The sequence below is a fragment of the Labrus bergylta genome, chromosome 19, assembly GCF_963930695.1.
Source record: "Labrus bergylta chromosome 19, fLabBer1.1, whole genome shotgun sequence".
In the NCBI taxonomy this organism is placed as follows: Eukaryota; Metazoa; Chordata; class Actinopteri; order Labriformes; family Labridae; genus Labrus; species Labrus bergylta.
The window spans coordinates 10,524,158-10,549,651 of NC_089213.1; the positions used below are offsets into that span (position 1 = coordinate 10,524,158).

At 39.7% G+C, this 25,494-nt stretch overlaps 1 protein-coding gene across 3 annotated transcripts in view; it reads right to left on the reverse strand.

Annotated features, from left to right (window-relative positions):
• Window positions 1-25,494, reverse strand: part of khdrbs3 (KH domain containing, RNA binding, signal transduction associated 3) — a 126,051-nt gene that overhangs the window by 4,906 nt on the left and 95,651 nt on the right. For 2 of the 3 annotated variants that reach the window (XM_065948302.1, XM_020644121.3), the window contains 4 exons: window positions 22,106-22,188; window positions 8,746-8,798; window positions 2,749-4,685; window positions 2,339-2,393 (listed from right to left, as the gene is read on the reverse strand). In XM_065948302.1, the coding sequence (XP_065804374.1) occupies window positions 4,594-4,685; window positions 8,746-8,798; window positions 22,106-22,188 (228 nt within the window). In that variant the 3' untranslated portion in view covers window positions 2,339-2,393; window positions 2,749-4,593. The remainder of the gene's footprint in view (window positions 1-2,338; window positions 2,394-2,748; window positions 4,686-8,745; window positions 8,799-22,105; window positions 22,189-25,494) is intronic. The other variant, XM_065948301.1, reaches the window with a different exon arrangement.

Genomic DNA, 25,494 nt, shown 5'->3' on the forward strand with positions numbered 1-25,494 from the left:
TTTGTATAAGCACATGACATAATTTCAAAGTAGAGCTGCAAGGATGACACAAAGTGCTCTCATACACTTATTGTATAGGTTCAAAGTGAGGCACAGAATCCAGGGGGACAGGAATCCCCTTTTATGGTGGTGTGGAAGGGCATGTTAGGAGAGCTGAGGGTCAAAATCTAAACAAGCGGCGATTTCTAAAGGATTTCTCAAGCTTCAAAAATATATTTCCACATTAAACATCCGTCAAGAGAGCATCAACTTTCCTCAAAGTCACATAAATATTTGATATGTCATGATAACACTGTGTCCTCTGTGGAATATTGTATTTTGTACTTGCTTTGGGTTTTTAAGCGAACACCGAAACAGGTGACACCATCATTTGAGATTTTTTTTTTTACCGAGGGTCAAACCTTCATCTGGTGGGGATCTCATTTTACTTACCCTGACCCTCGGGATGCAGACAGTCTCGGTTTTGAGCCTACCGCTCAGCCTAACAGTTATAAAACTGCTTATAATTCATGCTCATTTGTTACATATTTTCATCAATGAAAAAACAGTGTCATAACTGAAAGTCGATGACATTATGCAATCAGCCTTTTTTGTTTCAGACCATTTCCAAAGTGTTACCTTGATTAAATCTCTTCATTCAAAATATTTTGACCCTTTACATTTTTTCCATACAGTGTATAAAAAAATAAGCTTTATATGAAGTCCTGCTTTAACCAACTGAGACGATTTAGCACAATCAGGTCCTTCCTTCCTCCTGCTGACTTATTAAAGGTTAACCAAGCATTTCTTTCTTCCATACTCTACAATTGTAGTGCACTTTATTCCAGCATCAGCAAGCGTAACATCCAAAGACTGCAATTAATTCAAAACGCTGCTTCAGGGCTTTTAACGCATAGCGAGAGAAGTGACAACATCACTCCTGTCCTTGCTTCCCTTCGCTGGCTACATGTGAGTTTTCAAATTGATTATTCAGATCGTATTGCTTGTTTTAAAAGCCTTACAGTTAATTACCAGGTTCTACTCTATATCTGTGGTTTTATCAGAAACGCTGCTTGTCAACAGGCCACTGCTTGGGGCCCCAAGACCAGTAGGCAGCACAGAGGGCTGACAAACTTTGTACCAAAGCAGCGCCCAAAATGTGCTAATTTTGCAATGACAGTAGGAAACCTCCCTAATGGGGCCCCATCTGACAGCACTCACTCTAATTGCCGTGCTGAAGCTGGTTGGAGGGCCCAAATGGATTCTAGAATCGCCACTGGGTTTTATAACTCCCTATGAGCCTGACCCCTGCCTGAGATCTTCCAGCAGGGTTCCTTAAACTCGACTGGTCACAAAAGGGGGACAGAGTCTTTGACCGAGCTGTGAAACCTAGAGATCTCAGAGAAGGCAAACTCTGTATCCTCTTTCAATTTCCCTTGAAAAGGGGCGCAGGCAGTGCAGTGGTTAACGCACGGGCCACATGTACGGAGGCTGTAATCCTCCTGGCGGGCGACCCAGGTTAGAATCCGACCTGGGGCGCCTTTCTCGCATTTAATTCCCCACTCTCTCTCTCCCTGATTTCCGACTCTATCCACTTTCCTATTTCTACAATAAAGGCACTAAAAGTGCCCCCCCGCCCCCCCAAAAAAATCCTTTAAAACTAATTTATACTCTTGTTTTTTTTAATCAGCGTTTTATTGTTGGGTCTCATTTACATTTATTTGCATTTTATATTTGTCTTTGTGTGTTTTTTTTTGTGTCGCCTTGTTTAAACTGAAAAGCACTTTGTTAAATGGTTTTAAAAAATGTAATTTAATGAAATGTATTTATAGTAGTAAAGTTATTATTGCATCATCATTGGTAAGATTTTCAATAATCTGCAAGGGCCATTAGATTTAACCTTAGAGCATCTCGTGTGTTTTAACCTCACAGACCCAGAACTGTCAGTACAGAATAAAGTTAACAGGAAAATCCTTTATATCCTCAAATGAGACAATGTGTATCATCACACTAACTAAAAATAAACTGCTATTAAGGCACTTGGACACATTATTGATGCTCAAAAAATTGTTGACCCTTATTTCACCCTGATCTGAGATATTTATCGCTTTAAAAGCACAAAACATGACATATAGCTTGCATTTTTAACATTTAAAAGAACTTTGCAGAAAAATGGTCAAGAGCCCGATTTCAAACATCTCGGATGCTCTTAAAGAATCCCTAAAGGTCCATTGCATCCAATGGCAGCACTTTTATATATTTGACTGTTTTTTGACCCCACACTTTCATTAGAGTTGAATTATTAAATGCAAACAAAATCATCCTTAACATGGAATGCATTATTCAATGAACAACATACCTTTAGCACCATCGAGATACTGGTATGGATGGCCTTATACAGCCAGGTCATCCACCTGGAAAGGAATATAAACACTACCATGACCATGCAAGTTAACAACATGAACATAGTATACAGGTCATATCATGAAAACATCGCACAGATATCATATTTTATGGTTGACTTATTGTAACAGAGGATAGGTTTTATCAAAGTCTTAGGATACAGTTATTTCACTACACAGTTTGTTAGAATATTACTGCTATTTATCATACTTGTTTACACTGTTTGTTACAGATATCTAATTATTCCCAGTTTCGTGGCTAGATTACGGACTTAACAGAGACAGGAATACATATTACATTTAAGTTTAGAGAGGTTTTATGTTAATCTACGTTAGGGGAGAGGTTAAACTGGGTCAGGTTGTTTACCTTGTGGGATGGAGGTCTTTTTAAACAGCTACTGCCATCCTCTCTCTGCGGAGGTCAGCTGGGGGTCATTTAGAGTCTCTTTAATGGACGGGGCAAAGGCAGGCTCTTTAAACGACTGGGAGAGGGTCACATGACCGGAGGAGAGCAGAAAGAGCAAAACAAGAAGAGAGAGCAAAACCACCCCCCCATCCACCCCCAACCCAATACCCATACCGATGCGAACACTTTCCTAGAGGTCAAGGAGGCTTTCATGCAGCGCTACACGCTGTTTCTGTTGGGAGTAAACACTCAGAGAGTTAATGTGTGTTTACTGATGATGCCTGACGTGATCAGCGACCGCCTCACATCGAATTATATGAACAAACAGAGTGGAGCCCGTTTCAAGAGTGCCGATGTTGTTATCGCTAAACCCTTTTAAATCTCAGTCGGGGAGATTTCCAACAAATTCATCACATGGTGTTCAAATACAAATAGGAAAGCATTCTTATCAGATTACAAAGGTCAATTAAAGGTCAAACACAGCCTCACGCTGTATGTAATACTGTCTGATACAAATTTGGAATTTTATTCATACATACTGCATATGTTTTTTTTTTGGGGCAGGGGTTTGGGTTTCGATTGCGTTAATGCTCCTGTCTTGTAGGTAGATATGAGAAACTGTCCAGCCTTTGTTGTTTGGGTTTGTTAGTTTAAATTATAAAGCTTTTTTAAAAGTCCATAATTATTCTCTTGCAACACAAGTGTTTTCTTTCAAAATGTTTATTCAGCATCAACAAAGAAGAAAAATATTAAAGGGCTTACATAAGCTCAAAATCAATATGGTTGAACAAATCTCTAGATGGGTATGACGACTAATTCACCAGCGTGTGATGTAGGACCCTCAAATGGATTATTATGCCAAAAAAAATCTTGTATTGAAACCAAATAATGACATCAAAATGACTGATTTAAAAATATCTTTAAAGGAATCACAAAATAAATGGGAAAAAAAGCTCCTCGACTGTTACGCAGCTCTGGTTTTGTCGGGTATACATAAAGTCTGAGCGGTTATTTATAGATGTTTTTAAGTGGATGTTTTTCGGGGCTATTATGATGATCACAACTACATGTTTTTTTTTTTTTTTTTTTTTAATTTCAGAATAAAACAGCTGACAATATCCACAGTTGCACACCATGCTTTTATAAGCCCTTTAACACTAACAAACTATTATCTTACAAAAAGGAGGAAACAGCAAAACAATAAGGTTAACAGTTTGACTCATCTCTTTTTTTCAGTTGTAAATCTTTCATTTACAAAGGGACACAATTGCACCCATTACCCCTCAGAAAAGAAATATCTACAGTACTGCACTTTCCTAGAGCTAAGCTACTACATTTTTAAGTGATCAACCACGCAGTTCAAGGTCTGAAGAATAGAGGGTTATAAATTAAGTCGTACTGGCAGCTGTGTAGAAACATTGTATCGACAGCAGCTTGGACTGAGTCATTACTGAGTGAAAGAGCTTGATACAATGTCATTCTTCACAATCACATAGCTGAGAGAGAAACTTAATGTACTACGGAATCTGTCTTCATCTCAACATCCAGGTGATTTGTAATAGAGGAAGGGATATATTACTTCAATTGCTTGACATATTTTTACCCAGTGGGATTATCTTTTTTTATATAATAAGGGAGTAACATTTTTCGAAAACAACTTTTGACTCATTAGTCAGTCTTAATTTTTCACCGTTTCTGTTTTCTTATTTTTAGTTCTCAATTCTAAAAAGGTGGGAATGTCCATAAAAAATCCATTACTTGGGTTGAAACAGCCATGAGGACTCTGGTGTTGGTTGTATAAACAGTTCAATATCTGGTGTATGGCTGTTCTCTGTACACTCCCTTGGTTGTTCGTGCTGATGGTGCTTTGCCACGATTGTTTGCCCACTCTTCCACACCTGGTTTGGAAGAAAAAAAGGAAAGAAACAGGAGAAAGATTGATTACAAGTGTGTCCAAAAACATTCATTCATTCATTCATTTATAGCAACCTTACAGTCCAGGGTGTACCCTGCCTTTTGCCCAATGACAGCTGCTTAGCTGCAGCCCCCTGCAACCCCCCATGTTTCTGGAATGACAATAAATTAACCTTGAACCTCGAACCAATGTATTGGTTTCGCACATGCAAAAAACTCCTGATTTTTCTTTAAAGGCATTTTCAGGGTGAGCTGCTTGTGCAGAAAAAATGTTTTTCGCTCCAATTTTTTTCAGACTTTTCCAGCCAGCCCCCTTGTAAAGATTTCAACAGGAAGTTGGGATGAACTGATGTGGGAACAAAGCAGGAAATATTCAGGAAAATGAACTGCTAGCTGAAGCGGCTTCATACTCGTTTCTGATTGCCATGTTTCGTTTCTAATCATTTTTTTCCCACCGTGAATACATGTGGTTACACAAAGCATTACAAAAAGAAAAAACATTGTCATAAAAGTAGCGCCGATAACCTAGTGGTAAGTGACCGCGCCCTATGTATGGAGGCTGTAGTCCTTCAAGCGGTCGGCCTGGGATCAAAAACGACCTGTGGCTCCTCTCCTGCATGTCATTCCCCACTCTCTCTCTCTCACTCACCAGACTCCTAACCCTAACCCTTTTGGTTGGTTCACCATTTTGGGTTACAGCAGCATACGTCATGTCTTGCCAACTGAGATATCACCCCCCCTCCTCTCAGACAGGGAACAGTTCACACTAGCTGGTGGCAACACATGATATTAAGTAACTCGGATTGATTTTAGGGGAAGGCTGTCCTGAACAGCTCTAGACATTTCAGGAATGCATGTGTGAAAACAGCTTGAGTCTATTTAGCAAATCCTGTATTGAGCACTGTGAATGTGTGGCATCAATAACCCTCATCTTATAACAAAAGCGCCTTTTTCATGTCGGGAATCAAACAGCGATTCACACTAAGACACTTGACTTTCACCTGGAAGGATGCATCACAGATAATTGAATGAGAAGATCAAATAGCTACTTGAAAAGAACCCGTTTAGTGTCTCCCAGCAAAAAGGTCACAATTACCATTAGCCCAAATCAGCCCCTGTGTTCCCCCTGGTACTGTCAATGTGAAAGTGCCAGTATCGATGGCACCCTTTGTCTGATCTTCAGCCAGCGCTGAGAGTTCCCTTGAGCTGAGGCTCACAAAGGGTTGTTGTTTTTTCTATGTACAGGCTCTCTGTTGGCAGCACATAGCCAATACTCCTTAATTAAACCTGTCACCCTTTCACTGACAGACACTTTGAAGAAACAGACCAAGGTTACCTTGTGTTTCGAGAACAAGGATTCACATCAACGCCGTTTATCTGTTTTCCTTTGAACTGTCGACTTTTGGCTGTGTGACCCATGCGGCAGTGCTTTTTATTTCATGTGCAGGACTGCAGCACTCTAATGAGCCGAAGGTTCTTAGTTCTCTCACGTGGTTGGTTCGGAAAGTTGGTGAAATTTTTATAGCTTTGACTAATAAAAAAAAAGAAAAGAAAAAAAAAAGACTGAACCAATTTTAAAGTCTGGGCTCAATATATGTTATCCTCCTTATGCAGAGGAAACAATTAAACATGTTTATTTCTTGACATATTATTCATATACATATTTTAAAACCCCAAACCTTTGTGTACAAAAAGACATCAACTTCACACCAGCTCCAGACATGACAAATGAAGCAACGTACATCTCCTTTCTACCATTTAATTTTTTTGCCATTCTTATAATTTCCATAGTTGTTATGTATAAGAAGTTTGTTCCATCATTTAGAATGCTAATGGATTCCAGATCTGTATTTGATTGGTTGGCCCACTTGAAATAACAAAGTAATAACCCTGAATAGCCCCATTGCGGTCTGTGCTGTACTGTATGTTGCCTAGACTATCATTGGAGTGCACTCTGCAGCAAGTATGACCTTGGCCCATTTTTTTTTTTTTCACCTGTCAGAAGCTGACACAGTATTGTCAGTGGTTTCAACTTCATCTGAACTCTGGCAAATGGAGCTGTTCACATCACAAGATAAACTGTCTATGCACCAGACACCACTCATTCAAAGTGGCATTAAACATTAAACAGTTATGTTTAGCTGATTGCAGGAGCAAGGCATAACCAGGCAGTGCTTGAAAAAGATGATCGAGATTTCGTTAACTGGGGATGAGCGTAAATATATGAAGCCAAGCATGATGTCCTGATGAGCACTCGTCTAATGTGAGCATCCATACTTAATTATACTCTGCTAAGACAAACAAAACAGGCCCTGTTGTACATCTGACGCTTTTAGGGTACAGGCGAAGTGTCAGTTGTATTTTCCACCTGATTCAGTTGCCTCTTTCCCAACCATCGCATCCCTTTATGTAAATAGCAAATACACATGCATCTAGGTAAGCGACCTTGGGCGTCATGGAGAGGCACAGGGGTGGCGTGTTCCTGCCTTGAGGACATAATAAGCTACTTAATAAACTGCTAAATAACTGCCTCATAATCTAACTGAAACATGGTCTAAAGCCAAAAATCCATGTTTCAGTACTTTCCTGCATTTAAGAAAGGCGCATCAACATGGGCATAAAAAAGACTCATGCCCTGCACAGACTGAAAACCTCACCTGAGGCCAAAACCATGCTGTCCAGCGTGTGCTCTCTCTGTATTACACACTCTTTACACACATGGCTGTTATGCACACAATAGAGGGCATAGGTAGGCATTTAGAAAAAGCAGCAGCAGCAACAATAATAGGCAAACAACAGCCAACTTCTGTGATATTAAACACATGGAACGCTAGTCAACTTTTAATCCTGTCTGACTGTGTCGGCGTGTCTGGAGATTTTAATAATGAATGAAGTTAGTCATACAGTGACATGTGGGTGGTCTGTGTGTTACGGGGCCCAATGGATGGAGAGAAGATACATGAGCCGGTCAGAGTATGGACTATTCATGAAAAAAGACTGAAATCTGTGCCTGCCTGTAGGCACACCTGGCTCTTATGTCATTTAAGAGCTGACACTCTGTTTGGTTTGAATCATGTTACTCCCAAAACACACCTTTGCCATAATCAAGCCACTTCTTCCAACCTCTTTAGCTCCGTGCTCACTTACCCAGGTTGTGTGACACTTAACTAAAAGTAGAGAGCGTTAGGTAAGCGCTTTAGATAATTTAAATAGGGCCATACATGTAAAAGAAGGTAATAACTCAAGTACACAATTTGCATTATAATAGGCTTCAAATTCCTACAATCTTCAGACTTATAAAGACCATTTAGTCACAGCTTTATTTGAAAAACCACACCCTCCATAATTTGCTTTATCACTGGTTACTGTGGCTGTAACATATTGGTTAGCATTGTGAGCCTGCAGGCTGCTTGAGGGGTATTTACTTCCTAACCTCCTTTAAACTGTCACTGTTTGAAAACGTCAAAGTGCTTCGTAAGATGCACGGTCAGCTTATTTGGTATTAGAAATATTTAACAGTCAAACAACAAAATGAATCACTAAGGCCAGTGAACAATTTACCGTGCTTGTATATACTATATTATTCTTCTGATTACCTGCACTTTGGTCATTACTTCTGCTTATTCCACTTATATTTCTATTTTTTATTTTATTCTATGCTTTTATATTTCCTTTATATTGTGTTTGAGAGCAACTGTAACGACCACATTTCCCCCCGGGATGAACAAAGTATTTCTGATTCTGATTAGTAAAATTGTTATTCTAAACATACAATATGTAGAATTTTTACACTAAAATATCTAAATTAATTAAAAATTGACCTAACCTATGATATACATTTTTATTGTCGTGGCTGCCCAAATGACAGAGTGGCCATAACAGACACATGTTTATTGTTGCCGTGGAAACACTGGATATTACGCCATACCGCTGCATAAGGAACTGATGGCAACTGAGTAAAATCCAGCAGTGTGGCATCAGAACTACAAACTGATGCTTTGACAATTGACAAAGAATAAAATGTAAGAGAGGTCTGCAACTCACCATAAGAATCATATGATTCCTCACCCTGTCCGTACTCATAGTAGTCGTCTGAGCTGTGAACAGAGAGAACAGTGAAATGAGTATTGGAATAAAAGTGAAAGAAGAGAAACACAGCACAAAGTGCAGGAAAGAAATTGAAGTTATGAGCAAACAAATGGAATGTTTATTATTTCCTGTTGTATTGTCAAAGATCAAAGGGATGTTTACAATGATTCAATTGGATATAATTTATGCAGTGGCAATAAAGACAAACACACAGGAAGTGGTTCTGCAGATAGACTCAGTTGAAAATAACACAAAGTAAAACACAAAGTAGAGGCAGCTTTCAATCGCTCAAAGGTTCAGCTGCATTTGTGGTTCTACAAGGCAATTTCCTCGGGCATATTACTGCACAAACTTCCAGTTCCAAATCACTGCATATGGAGATCTATGGGAGGAGGCATCTTTAATGAAAAATAAAAAGATGGGGAGGGGGGTTGCATAGCGGTTCATTTCTCCCTTATTTCTTTATTTGCGGTCGCAGGTGAGATGCTGACAGAACAATCCTGCCTCGGTATCATTCAGTAACAGCGCTATCATTCAAGAGAGGCAATTCATCATAAGGCTGCCACTGAGCCGACACCAGCCATCACAGCTGGGTCCTCTCCGCCTGCCTGTCAGTCAGTCTGTCAGCGACAGCAGCACCTCTCTGCTCGCAGGATTAGAGAGCTGAAGGCACCATCTAAAAACTAACACACCGCATCAACACCCCCCGACGGCTGAGGGCAAAGAGGTGACGGTAATGTCACACCACAGTCCAAGTAACAGATTACATTTTTGCACCAGTAACTGTAATGGAGTAGCGTTTTTGGTGGTGTGATTTTAAAGAGCCAAACTGGAGTCAGAGAGGTTGAGACACTCCGCTCCTCTATCAAATTACACCGCAGTTTGCAGCACTCCAGGAGATCAATTTCAACAAATTCAGTCTGCTATTAAGTCTGCTTTTCACTGAGCAATATCCACTTCATAAAAAAGAAGCTGCATGATGATGAATGTTTTCAAGTAATTATACATCTTCACATCAATTTGTAATATTCTCTATTTATGTTTCACAAATTCACTGACACACAGAAGATAAATGTCAGTGTTTCACTTTATTAATAGCGCTACTGTCATGGAGGAGCGTTACATGAAGGGCCGTCATAGCTTCAAGATCTGTAGAAAAAAACAGAAAGCTAAGAGTTGTTGTGACTTTGCAACAGAAATTCCTCTCAAGGTTTTGCAATCTCTGATTTTATGACAGTCAACAGTTGTAAAAATCCATCTAGTATGCTGCAAAAGGAGTTGTTCACATCATGCTGGATAATACAATTAAGCCCGGTTATGAAGCTCAATTAGGCCGTTGCTCTACTTCAGCATTGGCTGTGGAAATCTAGTTTGCTGTTCCAGCTAAACAGAATAGGTAATGTCAGCCCACTTTTTAGACCTTCTTAGTGTTAATCATTGGCTCCAGTTAATTCTAACAATATCAGACCAAAGCATCGACAAGCTCATCAAATTACAAAAACCCTTTTCTGTTATTTGTAAGTACAGGTAATATGGATCAGTACAGGTTTTGATACTCTCCTGTCTAAGATATTTGCCATCACTTCATGTGAATACAATGTACGTAAATGTAGGTTTGACGATACCTTTTACAGCACTGAAAAACTGCATTAAACCCTCCGAGACCCACTGTTATACAAAATATATATCACAATATCAACTTTTAATGACGTAAAAATATCTGGTAATTTTTTTTCTTCTTATACAGTATACCATATTGACATACTAAATGGGTTCTTTTGTTTAACTTCTACATAAGTCCAGAACCCAGGACCTGAATTTACACAATTAATGCAACATTTCCTGCAAGAACATCTCCGTATTTTTATATGGACTGGATTAGTCAATAAAAAGTGATCAAAATGTCTGATATATATTTTATGTAATCATTGCAATGTCTAGTAAAAGTGTAGTTACTGTGTGAAAACTCATCAAATTTGATGTCGTTCTTGTTATGCCTGTTTTACAATATTACATCTTTTGGCTTTAGTTGCAGCAGAAAAAGCATGTTATGTCAGGTCATCGTAAGTTGTTTGAGTATTTTCTTCGTTGAAGTCTGAATTTAGACCAGATTTTAATACATTAACTGCTAATTGGAGCTCTACTCATTTAAGTATCAATGAAGACTGGTAGATTTTCAGGTAGAATCCAACAGTCCCAGTGGCATAGGCGAAAAAATGAATTTCCCACCCTGGTGTGTACTAAAGATAAAGTAAAATAAATCCAGAGTTAGACATCAGAGTAATGAAACATGCACTGCTAAATACTCATGTAAAGTGAAAACGTTCTGTATAATATGCTTTCTTGTATGGTGGGAGAATGATCTTGTTTTGGCAGCTTACCCTACAAATACATCCTAAGAGCAGCAAAATGACACACTGACTGGCTGTTGTAATGTATTCTGTGACAATTTCTTAGTGAGGATGAACAAGACAACAGGACTAACTGAGGACGGTGGGAGGAATCGTTTTAAGGGGACTGTGGCGGCTCAATGAGACATGAGACAGCTCCCTACAGAGGCTGGTGCCTTAAGTCAGGCTTAGCATAAATTTTACACAGTTCATAATTCAACTGCAAACAATGCCAAGCCAGCAGAAGCAAACAAGGCTTTTCCCCTGTGCTAATACAGTCTCCCTGCGAGGAGCCAGACCAGCTGCTGGTGCTGCGAGCAGGAGGTTTCCACTCAGCCCTCGCGGCAGAGGTGCCACCGTGCATCTGCCACAGACGTCAAAGTCACTGCAATATCCTCGACACCTCTCATTGGCTGACAGAAACAGAAGGAGGGAGAAGAGAGAGACAAGAGACAACTGAATGCATGTTTTGGCTCATCATGTTCTGTATCCCAAGACAAGACCTGACAGGATACTAAATAATTAGGTTTCACATTATGCTAAAACGCAGGGTGTAATCCAGAGAGGTCGCCTCTTAAATAAACCGATCATTATGATATGAAAAAATCTATTTGGCACAATTCACAGGTGCCTGCAGACATATAGTGCACTGAATACTTGGTAAATGTTGGCTTTTTTTTTTGTCACATTCAGCAATTGAAACATCCAGGTAATGTGAAGCAGGGTGCTGCACAGCAGAGCTAACAGTGTTTCAGAGGCTTGCTTACAAGCTGGCTGCCAGCAATTTTTCCTTCATTTATTTTAACTATGTTTATCTCAAAAGAACTAAAAAAAACCCTTTCTTACTCAATTCATGAAGTTTCTCTGTTGCTTGAGGCAGAGCAGACGAGTAATAGCAGTTTGCCTGGGTGAAAGCTGCCTGTGATGATGCTGCTCTTTGCACAAAGGAGAAGAGTGCAACAAAAGCTGTTAGGCGCCTCTAATTTCTGAGGTGACATTTTATCAATATTGCTACAAAACTTCTCTCCTTAGTTGCTTTCCCTCTTCAATTACAGAGACCGGTGAGTCTTGAGATGTATCCTGAAGGTCAAAGATTTCCCGTGAAGTTCTTCTTATTGTGTCGGAAGTTTTGAAAGCAACTGCTGCAGGTTTCGCATCAATCAGCACTCTGTCGTGTATTCACCTGAATCTAATCTTTGAAATTGAAAATGCTTTTTACATTTTCTATTTTGTAAAGACTTTCAGTGCGAGGATAATCGTGATCAATGATGATAATAACTATAATAATGTGGAGTCTTAACTGTAAAAACAAAAGAGTGCTTTCAGACATGATTGCCAAAATGTGAAGGCAGGCTTTAAGGGGTTGAACAATTCTAAAATGTACCTCTTTCACCGAAAGGGAAACAATTTAATCGACTGACTAATGACTAGTTAAATACAGGTAAAATGTAAAACATTAAAAAACAAGCCATCCCATCTGCTAGCAAGGCCAGCAATAAGTAGAGGTGTAGTGCAGGCAACACTCAGGTATACTGCATATAGGTATTTGTCCGTTAGTCTCAATTGCATTTCAACTTCTTAATCCCTTCTGTTCTGCTTCAGTCAGTGTAATGCTGCATTTAGTTTTTCTGGCAATAGGCATGGCCCACCCTACTCCGTCTATATTTGGATAATTCTCGTTGTTGCCTTGCTTGGTTGGTTGGGAAATAATTTCCTAGTAAGCCAATTAGAGTCCCAGGAAAAAAAACCAACCTGATCTGTGGTCTACTTGCCTGCCTTGTTGGTTTATAATGCGATAACATTTGGCCTTCTGATGAGATTAAATTGATGAAGGACAGAAGGAAGGAAACTGATATTTAAAAAATGCATCAAGGATTTATTTTTTTGTGGCAACAAAGGAACAGAGATTACATTTAATTTATTTAAATTCTTAACTAAATAACTGACAGCTTGACTCTTTAGGAATAGTTCCCTCAAAATACATTATTCTGTAGTTTTCTCCACCTGTAGCCTGTGGGTCAGTATACACCATAGACTGTAAATATGAATGGACGAAGCCTGAGTGACGTCAGCCATCTGTTAAGGCAGGGGGCTCCAGAGGCTCATCGGCAGAAGCCACCATGCTGGAAATCCTGTCTCACTCTAACTTTCATTCAACCGCTACACACCTACTGTAACTATGGATAACACGTATCGTTCTCAAAATCAAAACAGAGCCTTTTGAAAATAATCCACGCCCCATACGTCCCCTTTCAAAGTGATGACAATAACTAATAAGACCTATTTGGTTTTTTATACCAGGCTGTAAAGATTTGTTAATTTTTGCTGTAAAAATGGCTTATTTGCTTGTTTTGTATATGTGACTTCCGGTGTTTCAGGAGCCAGCCTCTAGTGGAGCAACTGCAGGATTTTGCACTTCCGCATTGGCATCATTTTTCAAGACCCGCTTGGTATACACATGCAAAATCTGCACTTCTTCATAATGTTAATATCATAATGAACCTCACTCCCTGACGTCAAACAGTGGTATTAAGTGTTAATGTGCAAATACTTAAGGCTCATCTTCCGGTGAATTACAAGAGTATTCTGCATGTCACTGCGTATGACACAGGGCGTTTATCCTTTGCTGGCCTTGCTGCTAAAAAAAACATCAGGGTATAGGCACCTCTCCAGGCAATGCAACACCACTGCAAACAAGTACGCAACAGTCAGACATCAAGATGCTAATATAAAGTCATTATTTAGTATTTTTGTTAGTATAATTAGAATTGACTTATTTCCCTTAAATGTGTTATAAGGATTGTTGTAGGCTTTTAAAAACAATTCTGCAGGAAAACTGGACTATTTTTTGTTTTGCATAATCATAAATAGGAGCAGCTCCATACACTTCATCTCCATACTCACATGTTTCAATACAGATGAATCATAAAGGCTCATCACTGATCACTGGCTCAATTTGAATATTTCATGTTCCTTCAAAAAAAAAAAAAAAACGTGTAAAGTTGAAGTGAGGCAAGAAGTGAATAATAAATAGATGGAAAAATGTGAAACTTGAATCTGAAAACCCTTTTCATTGCCTGATACATTCTACACTCATCATCATTGATCCCAAATCACAGCTTCGCCTTGTCTGAAGTCCACAGCTGGCAGCTGTAAGCCAAGCAGGAGATGAGGCCTCTGGGGTGCTTAGATTTCACTCGAGATTATTGCCCTGTCATAGGTGTGAAGGAGCTCTGGCTTTCTAAATAGGTCAGCTTTTGATTTGACATTCATTAGCAGAAGGCGGCCGCTGGTTTGTGTCTCCCCAATCTTCACAGGCCAAGAATTATTTTTTTTTAAAAAGCGCATCTGTTTAAAGTGCAGACGTTCAATAAGAGAGGCAAAACACTACTCCTATTAGAGATCAGGATTCTGATTCCAGGCCTACTTTTACACAGGTAAAGACCCTGCCTCTCCAGAGCATCTGTCATCTCAGTAAATGCTTTGTCCTAAGCACTGATGTTGCCATTCCTGGGCACAGGAAACAGATGGCGGTGTTAAATCTGAATGATGTAGTACACGTCCCTAGTGGACTTTGTTTTCTTACATCGCCATTACTCTTCTAGTCCTCTGTGATAGATTAGAAGGAATCTAGTAGGACATTACAAGGGGCTGCAGAGGTAATAGGATGCGAGTCTGGTGTGGAGGGAGGCTGCTTTTCTTCTGCTCGCCTATGTCTTGCGTATTGCACATTCAACTCATTGTGACTTGGTTCAAACGATTTCCTTGACACTTCTTGTATAAAATGTTTCTCATTCTCAGCACATGTATGGAAAATTAAAAATCTGACAAAGTGTCCGTCACTGACTGCTCTGATTTTGCAGACTCAGTGGTGATCTCCACGGACACAATGCAATAAAAATGGCAAAAAAAAAAAAAAAGGCTGCCCCACCTTTCTCTCTTTTGCGAAATAAAACTTGTGATTTTAAATGGAAGCCCTCCTTATGGACACACTGGTGATTGCTCAGTGTGGTGGCTGATTGCAGAGCTATCTCCAATGCTGACCCCCCGTTGGAGAGCCACAAAGACGGACAAAATGGCCTACGGCAGAGATTTAACTTTACAAATGAGTCTTCTTTCTGGGTTCGAAATGACCATTTATGTCACTTTGCTGCCCTTATTTCAGAACAGACATGAAATCCTGCTTCAGGGGATATACTGCCTCTTGCTGTCAAGTCAGTCCACAGTATATATTTTTTTTAATCCACCATTCAAAAAAAAGAAGTGCTTGGATGTTAAATTGTTCCATCTGTGGAGGGCTTTGTTATGTCTCATTGAAGGGACATTACATTTTGAAAATGCAGCTCTTTGTCAGGAGACAGAGAGAGAGTGATGTTAATCCCGCCCTCCTTCCCCTCAGTTGGTCTAATTCCAACCCCAGCGCCTGTCACTCATCTTGACAAGCTGTGTACCATGAAAACAGCATCTCGGTACCCAGCATCTGTGAAGCACCGCAGGCATTACAGAGGCAGACAGCTAACACAGCCAATCTGTACTAAGATTCCAAAGACACAATGTTGATATTCCTATTGTACTAAATGGATGTCGTCTGCCTCAGGGCCCAGACAAAACAAGCAAACCTCAAAGAAGTAGCATTGACAAAGGCAGGCGGATAATTCCACTGTCTAAACTGCCTTTTGAACACGATTGTTGCTGAAAGCCAGATGACTACTGACATCCATGTTCTGTATAAGAGACGTAAAGAGACTCTGTACTGGTTATTTTGTACAAATTAGGTAGAAATGATGGTTAATACTCAAACAATAACAATTCAGTCAATCATATGCCAGCAGTTCTGGAAACAATGGAAAACACTAAGACATCATCTATACACATCTTCACCAATTATCAAATAACATTGGAGACTCATCAAATGTGTCATTGTGTTTAAAATAGGACTAGCTCCTTGAAAACCACTAACATTTTAGCCAATCAAATGGCAGGGTTTTAGGGATGGAAAAAGTCAACCCCAGTATGTTACTGTAGCGTTGTCATTGTGAGCACATAGGCATGCTGACATTGTAGTTATTTAGTTTCCTATTATGAGCCTAACTAGTATAAACTCTCGCTTCTCAATTTCTGACTGCTAAAGTGCTCTCCCACCTTAATGACATCAAATAATCTCAGCATTTGCAACACCTGGAGATTAAAGAACTCTTATTCATACCCCTACTTTGCTGATATACAGTATCTGATTGTTCACTGCAATGACAACAGCAACAACATTTTTATGGCAGTAAGCTGAACGCTTGTGTCTATTTTGTTGCCTTGCTTTAAGCAAGCTGCTGCGAGGAAACTTGTTTTATAGTGACAGCCACCTCAAATCCTCCCTCTGTGTTGATTTGCGATCTCTGTTTGAAAGTAGAAGGGACGTTCAATGTGGAAAAAACTATCAGGACAGTTGACATGGTTTGATATCTTTCTCTTTTGTGTTTGATTGAGATATTTATTATGAAGCATCACAATGAAATATTCATACACCAACCCCTGTAGACATATTACTATTTTTTTGACTTCAGGTCATGGTTAATCTTTTGGCACTTTCCAGCAATCCAGTCCAAACAGTTACATTTTTAAACATAGAAATCCAGCCACTCTCCTCTCTTTTCCTCTTGTACTAAGATTTACAGTTGTTCCTCAGGGATGTGTCTGCCCTTTAAAACACTGTCACACAGCTCGCCTTGTGCCCTAAAGCCTCTGGGATCCAGCCTACGATATACCAAACCAAAGCAGGATGCGAGGATAGGTGTGAGGTGTCAGCAGCCAACAGTCTCCGAGGTGTCAAGTATGAAATAACGCTTTGATCACACCCGAGCTGCTAAAGACGACCTCACTCTGACCTCCCCAAGTGTCCAGCCAGGGCTGTGCCACAGCTGTCATCCCTCTCATTTCCCTACAGAGACGTCACCTTCTCCGCTAATAAAATTAAAGAGGCTCTCCACACATGCAGCCCTCTCCAACCTCCTTGACCTTAACATTTGATTGGTACCAATGCACTGCAGATTCAGATACCTCTCCTGAGATGAGGCTCTCTGCTGCCTCTCCAAAAAACAAAAAAAAAAAGATGATGGCTCAGTTCTCAGTGTTGTATAAACACGGCAGGAGGGGGCTGTGATCTGGGAACTGGTGGGCCGTCACTGCCATGGCTTTCATGCTTATGTTGTGTTCCATGAGGTGTCCCCCCCCCCCAAGGCGTCAGCTCTCTTCTGAAACACGTAAAATGTTGCAAAATGTCCTCAGGGTATCCAAAAAACAGCTTTTTGAGCTTAAGTCTCATGTCTTAAGATTGCGAGCGCCTTATTTGCCTTTCAAATTGAATGATATCTAAATTACTCAATTCTGGCTGTTCTGTGTGACAGACTGTGTACAGTGTAATTATACAGGGTGTCTTGTCTTATTTGGCAGTGGTTAGTGTAACAAGTACAACATTTTGTTCCACTTAAACCCAACAGAGAACATTGCGATTTTATCACTGAACTTGGCCCAAAACAGAAAGTACAAAAAGTATGCAGACTTTGGCGCTGCAATAAAATAAGCTTTAAAAGAAGGTGAATGTAAACTTATGCTATTATTGACATTTCAAATGTGCAGCTTGCACAGATTTTCTTTTCTTTTTTTACCAATATAAGGAAGTCAGAGTAAAAACTGCTGTGTCTGTATGTTGCACTTGTTGGAAATGTTTTTAAATGTATTCACTGTTATGTACCATTTCTTGATTTGAATATTTCCACTTTCACTTAATGTGGTTCGTTGTTGAGTGTTTACATTACTTCAAATATTTCCTACAGTAATCAAAGCCAGACAAAGCTGTATTTTTCTTTGTTGTATCCGTGTGACAGACACCACACAGGATGTTACTTCAACGGCCGCTACATAAGCCAGGACGTCATCTTTTGTTATTGTTTTGATTAAAAGCCTCCTGGCAGCGGAATTTACATACTGTGTGTTTAAAAACAGAGCATACATTATAAGATATATCATATATTATTTTGAATTAGCTTACTAGATTTGAACAATGTGTAATACCATACTGCCACTAGACACTTACACACAGTAAGGTCCATTCATTTATGTATCTATTTATCAGGTACATTTCCAGCTTTCTGTTTATTTATTTCTGGATTTGCTAGCTCTGGCTTCTCATTTGGCAACCCGTCTTTTGAATTGCTGTAACTGGTACATGAATGTAATGTCTGAATGCTGCTGTGACTGTGTTTGTTTCCTTTATATCGTCCTGGATTCTTTCAATGACTCTGTAGGCTGTGAAACTGAATCGTCTTTCTGGGATTAATAAAGTAATCTGAATCTGATTTTTTTTTTTTTTTTAATAGGAAAATGCTTTTCGAGAATTGGCTTCATTCTAAACAATAGTGCTTCAGCTTAAAATAATTATGATTGACTAATTTGAGAGGGAACATTTAATATGCTGTATTAATAAAGCCATTAACCAATTGTTATTGTTTTCTGATGGGCGCCGAGTTATTCTAGCACAAATAGGTTCAGTTCTGATATTAAAATCAAACTTTTACAAGTCTACTTGTCCTAACACTTGTTTTGTTCCTTTTGAATATTTTCAACTTGAATTTTGACAGCAGAAACTCAAAGCTTTAGAAAAAAAAAAAAAAAAGAAGTCCATTATTGATTAATGTGTCGTTTCCCTCCAAATGCAGAAAAAGCTCAAATCTGCCTCACCCGTGTGTTCTACTTCATTTTACACCACACTACTTTGCTGATCAGTTGGACTAAGTTCATTCAGCCCACAGGTCACTTTGGGACCTTTGACCAATGACACAACTGTAGCTTACGGACTGAAGAGTGATAAGAAACTAACTTAGCATCTGCACTTTGTTAAGTTAAATACAGATGAGACAATGAGATGGCAATTCTGTTAGCAGGTTAAAGGCAATTTCCATTATTTGTAAGCATCAAGCTACCAAACTAAGATGTCCACTCCAACTCCATCTGTAAAGAACTGTGAAATAACATAAAGAACAAAATCAGGTCATTAGCAAGATGTACTGCTTTATCTATTTTATTTAATATGAACAATCTCATTATCGCATCATCAAGGCGTGTACGAGGATACATTTATTATTACCTGACAACCCCCCGCTCTGATAACCATCTATACCTTAATGTATTTCAGTTTCATGGAAAACATATTTCAAATTTAAATTAGGTATCAGCAAATCCACTGATGCAGCATTACAGTCTTTTTAAGAGCAGAGGCCTTTTTTATAACAATCCTCTTCCTTTCCTTTTGTGTTCTCAAATGGCAGGTCTGTTTCTAGCATAAGCCATCGGGGTAATACCCTGACAGAGAGACTGTAAATTGTTCTGCTTGTTATCCTCCGGCAACTGAAATCCTGCCATGCAGTCAGAGCTCAGATTGGTGACTGGGAGCTCCTTAGGCCTCTAGAAACATTGTTAGTAGACTTCTTGCACGCACGCACGCACGCACGCACGCACGCACGCACGCACGCACGCACGCACGCACGCACGCACGCACGCACGCACGCACGCACACACGCACACACACACGTCCAGACTCTCTCTCTCTCCCTGAGGGCCTGCTACAGCTGGGACCTGCTATGACTTTCCTCGATCTTGTGTTGAAAACAATGCACCTTTGTCCATCACAGAGCTAAATAGGAATGTGACTGCAAAAGAGGAGCTTTGGAAGGACTGTATTAGGTTGCAGGACTTAGTGCAGTTCATAGGTGCAATAAGAAAAGGTAATAATTGGATCACTGGGGAGCTGTGGTGTAATATAAACCTCAGACCTTTGCCTTTTGTTATCATTAAAAGGCCTTTTATTCTGTATGTACATTGTTCCCTCTCGGTATTCTAACAAAGGACACAGAAAAAGAACATGCAAGAAAACAGATCTCACATTTATGCAAAAAATGTCAAAATTCATTCAGTCCAACATTAAAAAATATCACAGGCATACTGGTTTCTCTACACGTGCACAATGTCAGCCTGCAGTAACAGTAACTTTTCATCCAAATTCAGGACACAGGACACACAAATAAGAGAAGAAGTAAGTGAATCAGCTGTCTCTGGAGGCAAAGGCTTCGATGTCTGGGTCCTATTAGTTGCTTTGTCTCCCGCCTGATAACAGACATGAAAATCTCTTTGAGTCAACCCAGCCTCCAGCCTTTACATGATGGACTCCATTTGTCTTCCCTCCCCTTCCCTTCCCTTCCCTTCCCTGCGTCCACCTTCACAACAGCCCCCCCCCCCCACCACCACCACCATTATTCACGAGGCTGCTTTTAAAACAAATAGCTGCAGATTCCTGAGGCGGACCTGCTTTCCCCCCTCCCAGCATGCATCTCTACACCTAACCACCCAACACTCCAACAGCTACTGCTCGGTGTGCTACAGAGGGTGAAGAGAGTTTGTGTGTGTGTGTGTGTGTGTGTGTGTGTGTGTGTGTGTGGGGCTGGGGGTCTGGGTGGTTGTGATCCAGCCCACCGAAAAAAGAGATAGTACAAAAGATGGATGAAGCTTGGGTGACATATATCCTGACACCTCAACAAAAGAAAACATCGAACACCCTGCTAACAAAAGCCAAGGGACAGAATTATGTTTTTTTTTTCTTCAGTTTTCCAGCTGCTGCCAATACAATACCATTTTTTGACGCACTAAATGTGGGAACAATCACTCTTTCTTTGAAGTAGGACAGGCAGGTATACATAAACGTTGCACATTGTGTGCTGATGGAATACAGTGGGATACCAGCAAACCAAAGCGGAAGCCTTTGACCTTGTGTTGCTTGAAGAGTGTGATAGCTCCCTGGACATGAGGAAATCAATATTCTGCATTTAGCTGTGCAGGACCTTCTGTTAAATAGAGCAACATACCCCTAGGATTGTTTTTTTTTTTTTAATGCACTGACATGAGCAACATAACAAGCTAAATGCACTTTTTGGAGAGATTTGAAGTGCTGATTAAAAGATAGTTCATTCAGTGTAATGAGTTGCAACTGATCCCTTGGAAGAAATGTGATCACTGCGAGTGGTCTGTTTTAAGATATAAAAAAACAAAAATAGAAGACTTGAATAAGAGATCCTGCAATGTTTACGGTCTTATAAATCTTGTAATCCTGACTAATAGTTTCCAGGAGGTAACCTTGGATGATGCGTTGCACCTTTTTAAGTCAATCCTGGAGGGCAACCTAAAGGTCAGTCAAAACATTTCACAGTTCGGAAAATACTTTCATTAAGAGGAAGTGTTCTTAGGAGTTTCAAACGGGGCAGAAAATGAGCGCAGATGACTCTTAACAGCTCACGCACCATAATCCAGCTGCTCTGAATCCAAAATCTCAATTTGACCTCATATTCTCTTCCGTTTAATGGAGCCTAAATGACAAGACAGTAGCAAACTGGCTGCCTTCAAATGCTGTTCATAAATGTGAGAATTCAATTTAAAGACACAACCTCTCACATTTGAAGTTTAGTGTATTTGGGTTACTGGCAAAGAACTCTCCTAGAACACATGATAACTCAAAGAGTGAATATATCAGTTTTACGTATGCGTACACTCAGCTGCCAGTTTGTTAGATACAGAGAGCTAAAGCTAATGTCAACAGCATTGAAATAACTTCTGTCCTGAAGCGGGTTCTTTTTTGAGTTTTTGATTGAACTATATTATTCTGAATTATTGTGAATATTATGAATGGTGCATGTAAGGGGGGGGGGGGGGGGGGGGGTAATGTACAGTAATGCCTTGTTTAGACTGCACATTCAAGGCTAAATTTCATAATGGCGTTGTTGTAGAACTACACTCAAAAAAAAGTGTTGCAAAGTTGTCAAATGTGAACATTATCAAAGAAGAAGAAGAACTTGTAAAGGGTTATCTGGAGAATAAACAACACATACTTTTGTCCTTGATTGCTGTAGTTGTTGTCATAAGATTCATATCCTTGGTCATCGTAAGCTGTTCCGTAGCCGTCGTCATATTCCTGTGGTAAACAAGACAAAATAAAAAGCGTTAGATGAGGTGCAGGAAAGAAAAACATTCAGCAGGCATTTCAACATTCAAAAGATGTTGGTATCAGAACCTGTGAAATGTTACAGTCATGTTGAAATGTAAAGGGCTGAGAAGATTTAGGCATGAAAAATGGTTTCCATAGCTACATGGTTTTTCAAAAACAAAAAGTAAAAGTTGAACTAAATTCAATTACGACCCAGCTTTTCTTTCAGCTTTCTGAAATTGACAGAAATATCTGTTGCTGGATGAAGTGTCTTTCATAAAAGCGTGGTGTCTAATAAATCATTTGTATCCATCAAATCCTTACAGAGTTGTTCTTTTCAACAACACATCGAAGCCTTCAACTTTACACAGATTTAGGTCAAACTGCTTCATCTGCTGCTGCGGGTACAGCAGCCATTAGAGTGGCAACTGCAGCCCTGCCCTTGTCTCTATGTCAACTGACTGACAGTGGGATGTAAAGACTCTCGCTGAGGCAACGTTTCATCACCACCTCAAAGGATGAGTCTTGAACATCTGTTTGTGCTCCAGCAATCTGCCCTGTCGTCCCCCCCCCCCCCCACACACACACACACACTCCTCCGCACTCAACCCAGGCCCCCGCCAAGAGGAACATCAAAGCGAACCAGTGCCGCACCCGTCCTAATTTGGGATAAATGGGACTTATGTTCCACAAAAGGCGTCGACCCCTAGCGACACATCTCTCATCCCCCACATACTTCTTGGCTAATTCCATCTGCCCCTGATTTGCATGCTTGAAATGAATGTCTGTAAGATTTAGCACATGAAGACGAGAATACTCATCAAAACCATATTATTATTAAGGACCTAATTCTTGATTAGAAACATACATTTGCCAAACGACAGCAGTTGAATTGACTCTGTTATTGTAAATCCTCTATAAGTGAAGTAAGTGTAGAAGAACTACATATGACCCTCAGCAGAGGTGATGGAGTACTTCCTTGTTTCAGAGTAAAATGCCAGGTGCATTTTAAGATTCTTTTTTATGATCAAACCTCACCTTGGTCATCCCACTGGGCTGCTTTCAGAGTTGTTTGTGATTCGTTTGTTGTTTGCATGTATGTGGGAGGTCTGATGGTTTTTTGTGAAGGTCTTTGTCAGTTCCCGTCTATTTGTCTCGAGGTAGCTTGAAGGGAATTCAAGTCCCTTCTGGCATTTGTAATTCAGCAGTTACATGAGCTTTTTGCAAAGTCAACGATTCCCCAAGCTGATGCAAGGACTAAGTTTAGTCAACAACTTTACTTAAAAAAAAATATTAAACCCCCTGTACACCTTTTTTTTCTTTAAACCATACAAGCAACAGTTTTCAAAGAGCAGCACAATTTTGTCAGAAAGGATTTAATAAAACGCACTTTGATTTGCAATTTCTCATCATGACCTCTTGTGCCAAAGGACACACTGAAAGCAACATCATTTCCCTGGCTTTTTGTCTGTTGTTTCTGTGAAAGCTAATCATCACAACAGTGCCAACAGAAAAAAAAAAGATTATATTTACAAGTGAGAAATAGGTGGATGAAGACTCTACATGGTTTATGGAGAGCTTGCAAAAGCAATTTGAAACAGAAAATGTTCGTCTGCTTATAGTCCTTAAATGAAAACAAACAAACACGTAAACCATTAATACTACTGCGAACCACTTATTCAATATTTATCATATTATACCGTAATATCCTCTGATACTTATTTGTAATACTATACGGACCATGGTGCAATAAAATGTTCAACTCTTACGTACTGTAAATGGTAAATAGTCTTGAGCTTGTACTGCTCTTTTCTAGTTTTTGGACTTCTCAAATCGCTTTTACACCGCATGTCACACCGCATGTCACACCTAAGTATTCACACGCATCCCATCCCATCCTAATCCCATTCATACGCCGCTGATGAAGCAGTACGAGCAACTTGGCGGTTAGGGACACATGTAGCTGCAGGAGCTGGGGATTGAACCCGTAATTCCAGTTCAGAGGCGCCCGACTCTACACACTGAGCCACAACCGCCATTGTGTGCATGATAGTCTTTTCTTTATATACTGTATGACTGTGAATGTTTAGACTACATTTCTAACAACTGCATCTCTGATTGGGCTCCTCAATTATGTAACTGTGAACTGCCTGCTCTTTTTTTAACTTTCATTTCGCTTTGCTGCTCTAACACATTTACACAGCACATTTCTCTGTTGTGGGATATGTAACGATTGTTAACTTACTATAAAAATATTTTTTCTTCATATGATGGAATGTATTTTTTTGCAATGCTTAACTACACCATGGCTGTATTTACACCCTGCTGGCTGAAAAAGACGTCTGTTCTGAGGACTTGGCAAACTGCAGTGAAAACCAAAGAAAACAAAGATGTCTGATGTTTTGAAAGTGTTTTGTGTCGTCTGAGCAGAGCTGATGCTGCTCTGTCTGAGTGCAGCAACTGTGCCAACGTCCCCAGGTTCCACTATAGGCAAGGAAGGAATGAAGTGATGAGTAGATCTGATGTCGAGGCAACACCCCACCTAACAATTGCACAGTTATTAATACAAGAAAGTAAAATAAACAACAATCTTGTTTATAAGTATCCCTCCTTTTTGATACTTTTGATCTGCTTGATGGAAGTGTTGACTTTTGGTCATTGGTCCAGAAACAAAACGACAACTAGTCTTCCCATTTAAAAAAAATACCCTTAGCTTTCTCTCATTCACAAATCATTACAAAGGGGCTTTTCAAAGCCTCTTTTGTTTGTTTAACTGGTCTTCCAAAGCAATCAAGCTATTCTGCCAGGGTTTTTACTAGAACAAGAAAAAGAGAGGCCATATCACCCCTGTTTCAGCCGACCAAAACTCGCTCCTTTTTTGTTTTTTATGATCGGTTCTTAAGTTCTTTTACTTGTTTACAAGTCTTACAATGGTTTTTGACAGCCCAACGTTACTAATTCCTTATGGTAATGTAATCCTCAACAGATAATGAAATCCTCTGCAGCCAGGGTTAAATACAGAATGTCAACCGAATAAGAAAACTTTTTTTTGACTTTAGTTTGGACCAAACTATGAAGCTTTCTGCTAAAATATTCAAGAGAAACAAACTCTGTAATCATTTAAAAAAAGACTTGAGCAAACATTTATTCAACTATGCGTAAAGTAGCTGTCACTCTTTTTCTGTATTTTTCTTATCTTTAAGATATTCCCTTCATTTTAGCATACTGTATACTCTCTTGCCATGTGTGGCGTTTTGTTTGTTATTCATTTGATTGCCTGGTAATTGTGTGTGC